Source organism: Morone saxatilis, unplaced genomic scaffold (genome assembly GCF_004916995.1).
Source record: "Morone saxatilis isolate NCDOM2014 unplaced genomic scaffold, NCSU_SB_2.0 Contig11, whole genome shotgun sequence".
Classification (NCBI taxonomy): domain Eukaryota; kingdom Metazoa; phylum Chordata; class Actinopteri; family Moronidae; genus Morone; species Morone saxatilis.
In genome coordinates this window covers 24,024,146-24,027,267 of record NW_023339663.1, presented here as the reverse complement: position 1 = coordinate 24,027,267, position 3,122 = coordinate 24,024,146, and the positions used below count along the sequence as shown (strand labels likewise).

Below are 3,122 nucleotides of genomic sequence, written 5' to 3'. Positions count from 1 at the left end.
GAGAGATGCACACCCCTAGTAAAAAGATAACTCAAATAAACTAGAAAGAGCCTTTCAAGTTCTGAGAGCAGCAGTGTTGTGACAGTGCTGGTATAACGTTCTTGATCTAAAAAAAACGGGGTTGCAAATTAGTCCACATAAATAAAACTTCCAGAAACTATACAGTGAATTTTAAGAATGGAATGGTGAATGAAAGCAGAGTAAAGAAAGTAATACATTAAAATGTAAAGTGAGTCCATGGGTGAGTTTTAGTGAAACCTGTTGTTCACATACTAATTTCATTACCAACTTGAACTCATCCTCTGGAGGCTGATAGAGAGGATTGCTGCTCATTGCTCTTTTCCTGTGCCCACACCCAGAGGACACAGTGATGGATGATTGGCTGAGGACAGCTGCTGCTCTGCCTCTCAGGAGGGTAACTAATAGAACGGGGGCAAGTGCAGTGAGTACAGTACTGAACAGAACGCCCTCAACTCCAAAAACGATTTGATCTCTTATCAGCGGGCAAAAGACACCCCCAGACCTGAGAGTTTCACATAACTTTCTCTTTATCTCTTAATATTTCAGACAGATTATGTGACGAGGGAGATGGTGATGATACCTTAGGGGGCATGCTTTACAAAGATGCAGTGTATTTACTTTCCTCCTATGGTCACACAGAAAACTGTATCACATACTGTAATGAGCAATAATCGTCTCTTCGGTAGGCCAAGATAATAACCAAAGCATGAATATTTAATGAGCATCACCTGCTCTGAATTAAATATGCTGTGAAACCCTCTTAGCATCAAGAGCAAACGTCCTCTTGTGCTTGCTTTGCTTCAGCCAGTGGGCGCGATGCGTGACTTCCTAACATGCTAAAGTCAAATAGTTTAAACAGGGATTTTTTTAGCCAGAGTTGGTAGATGTCGCCTGCTGCAGTGGCATGAATGATAGCAACACAATTAAGGCATTTTCCAAAATGAAGAACAAAGAGATACACTTTTACATACTTTCATGCAATGTTTTTCTCAACCTACACACAACAGCAACGACAGATGTCTAATTCTCTTCTTTCCAGCTTAGGTCAATATTACAGTCATACATTTCCTACAAATGTTTTCTCATTTACTGTCTTATATCACTCTCTTACCTACAAGGCATTTCACAGCTTTAAAAAAAGGTTAAACAGCAGAACAAGTAACCCTCAGGAAAATAACAGTAGTCAAAACCTGAGAAAGAAATACCAGAATAAAGGGATAACAGCCAATCATGTCAACACATATTTAAACAGATAGTTGGCCAAACATCCCAATGCAATTGAAGGTAAATGTAAGGGGTCATATCAGTGACTACTGGCGTAACTGGGGCAGGGTCATGGGTGAACAGAAGGATGAAAGGGATGAGACCTGGGGTGTAGGATTAGATGGAGCATCACAGGACGCACGTCTGACTTCTTGCACGTCTTGTGAGGAAAAGACAGAAGACAACGAGGGAGGCAGAAACATCGGTGAACAGCAGATGTCAGGGCAGAGGTCACTGGAACTTGGTCTCAGTGCACTAATGACTGCTTCTTGTGGTGAGAAGATGATGTTGGAGCATCGTTGTTAGCTCCACCAAAGAGGTTGTGTTTTCAGTTCTGAATGTTTGTGCGTGGGTCAGCAGGATTATGGAAAAACTACAGGCACGATTTTCATGAATTGTGGTAGAAGGATTTTTAAAGTTCCAAATCATGGGGCGGTTATACAAATTATTTTTCACTGTTTTTTCACATTGTGAGGTAGGTCAGTTGTAATACAGAAGTGTATCTGGTTGCGCTTGCACTTCTGCAGATTGGCCATGGCAGAGTTTTAGATGTTTTTGTACAATTTTAGGGACAACACAATGTGTTTAGAGATCCTCTATTTCAAAAGTAACTAGAAGTTACCCATTCAGGGCACCCTATATGGGCCAATCTAAAGTGAAGCAAACTTGTCTGGGTAAGGCCATTAACGCAAATCAAATCACCATATTAGCAGAGTATTTAAGATGCATGTTATATTCCACCGAGTTCATTGCCCAGCTCCTAGAAGACATACTCGGCCTTGACGACAAACCTGTGCTGGACCGGGCTCATCGCACTCTACGCGCCAAGCCCAAGGATGGAGAGCCCCCTCGTCCGCTCGTTATTCGGGTGAACCTGTTTCAAGTCCGGAACCAAATTCTTCGCCGGGCCGGAGAAGCTTTCCCTCTTTCCTACATGGGCAAGAGGATCTCGATCTTCCCCGACTTCACCGCGGCGGTGGCTAAAAAGCGGGCCGCCTTTGCTGCAGTAAAGAAGGAGCTCCATTCCTGCCCGAACGTCAAGTTTGGTCTTCTCTACCCGGCAACGCTACGCATCACTCTGCCCGGCGGACAGACCCACAGGTTTGAGGATCCGACATCGGCGTTGAGCTTCATTGAGAAGAACAATTAAAAGGAGTCACCCCTGACGCTGTTTAGCCGACATGTTAACTTGTTGTGTGGCTGTTATTGCTGCTGGCCATGAGGACTACATCTGTCCCTCACCCTGGATGCCTTGTTTTCTTAATGTGTTCAGTGAGCTACGGTTCTGAGGTAACACTGATTTGTTTTCTTGTTTACTCCTTTCATTCTTGATTCTCGAACTCGGCTCATGTTGACTACTTAAATGGTATACAGGGATACCTCAGGTAAAAACTGTAGCGCTGCAGGTGCCTTAATGGTTTGACACAATTCATTTTGCTTCAAGTTGTTTTTTTTATTTTTTATTTTATTATTATTATTATTATTTCAATCGATTTAATAGTCGGCTTTAGTTATCCGGCTTAATTATTAGTACATTTATTACTGTGTAATTTCATTTCACTGACGTAACTTCATGTCACAATTCCAACGCCTAAGTAGTTGTAGTTCGTTAGTTGTTCGGTATAGGCCTTCCTTAGAGCCACAAGAGGTGTGACAGATTGGTTGTTTTCGGGGTACTTTGCGCGCATCTCGTTTGGGGGGATGCTTCTGCTAAAGTTCATGTGGGTGGGAAGGGAAAGGGATGTGTGTTTTAACGTGTTTAACATTTGTTTTTTTTGGGGGGGTTTTTTTTCTCTTTCTTTTTGTTTTGTTTCTTTTTGTGTTACATCAGTCAAGCT

At 42.5% G+C, this 3,122-nt stretch overlaps 1 protein-coding gene across 1 annotated transcript; it reads left to right on the top strand.

The window, feature by feature from the left end:
- Window positions 1-2,021: 2,021 nt before the first annotated feature.
- Window positions 2,022-2,564, top strand: LOC118320994 (the record flags this gene model as incomplete). The annotated part of the gene is given in 2 exon segments (XM_035652135.1): window positions 2,022-2,404; window positions 2,438-2,564. Coding segments are annotated over 2 exon segments (452 nt in total), but the record flags the coding sequence as incomplete, so codon positions are not given.
- Between the last annotated feature and the right edge of the window lie 558 nt (window positions 2,565-3,122).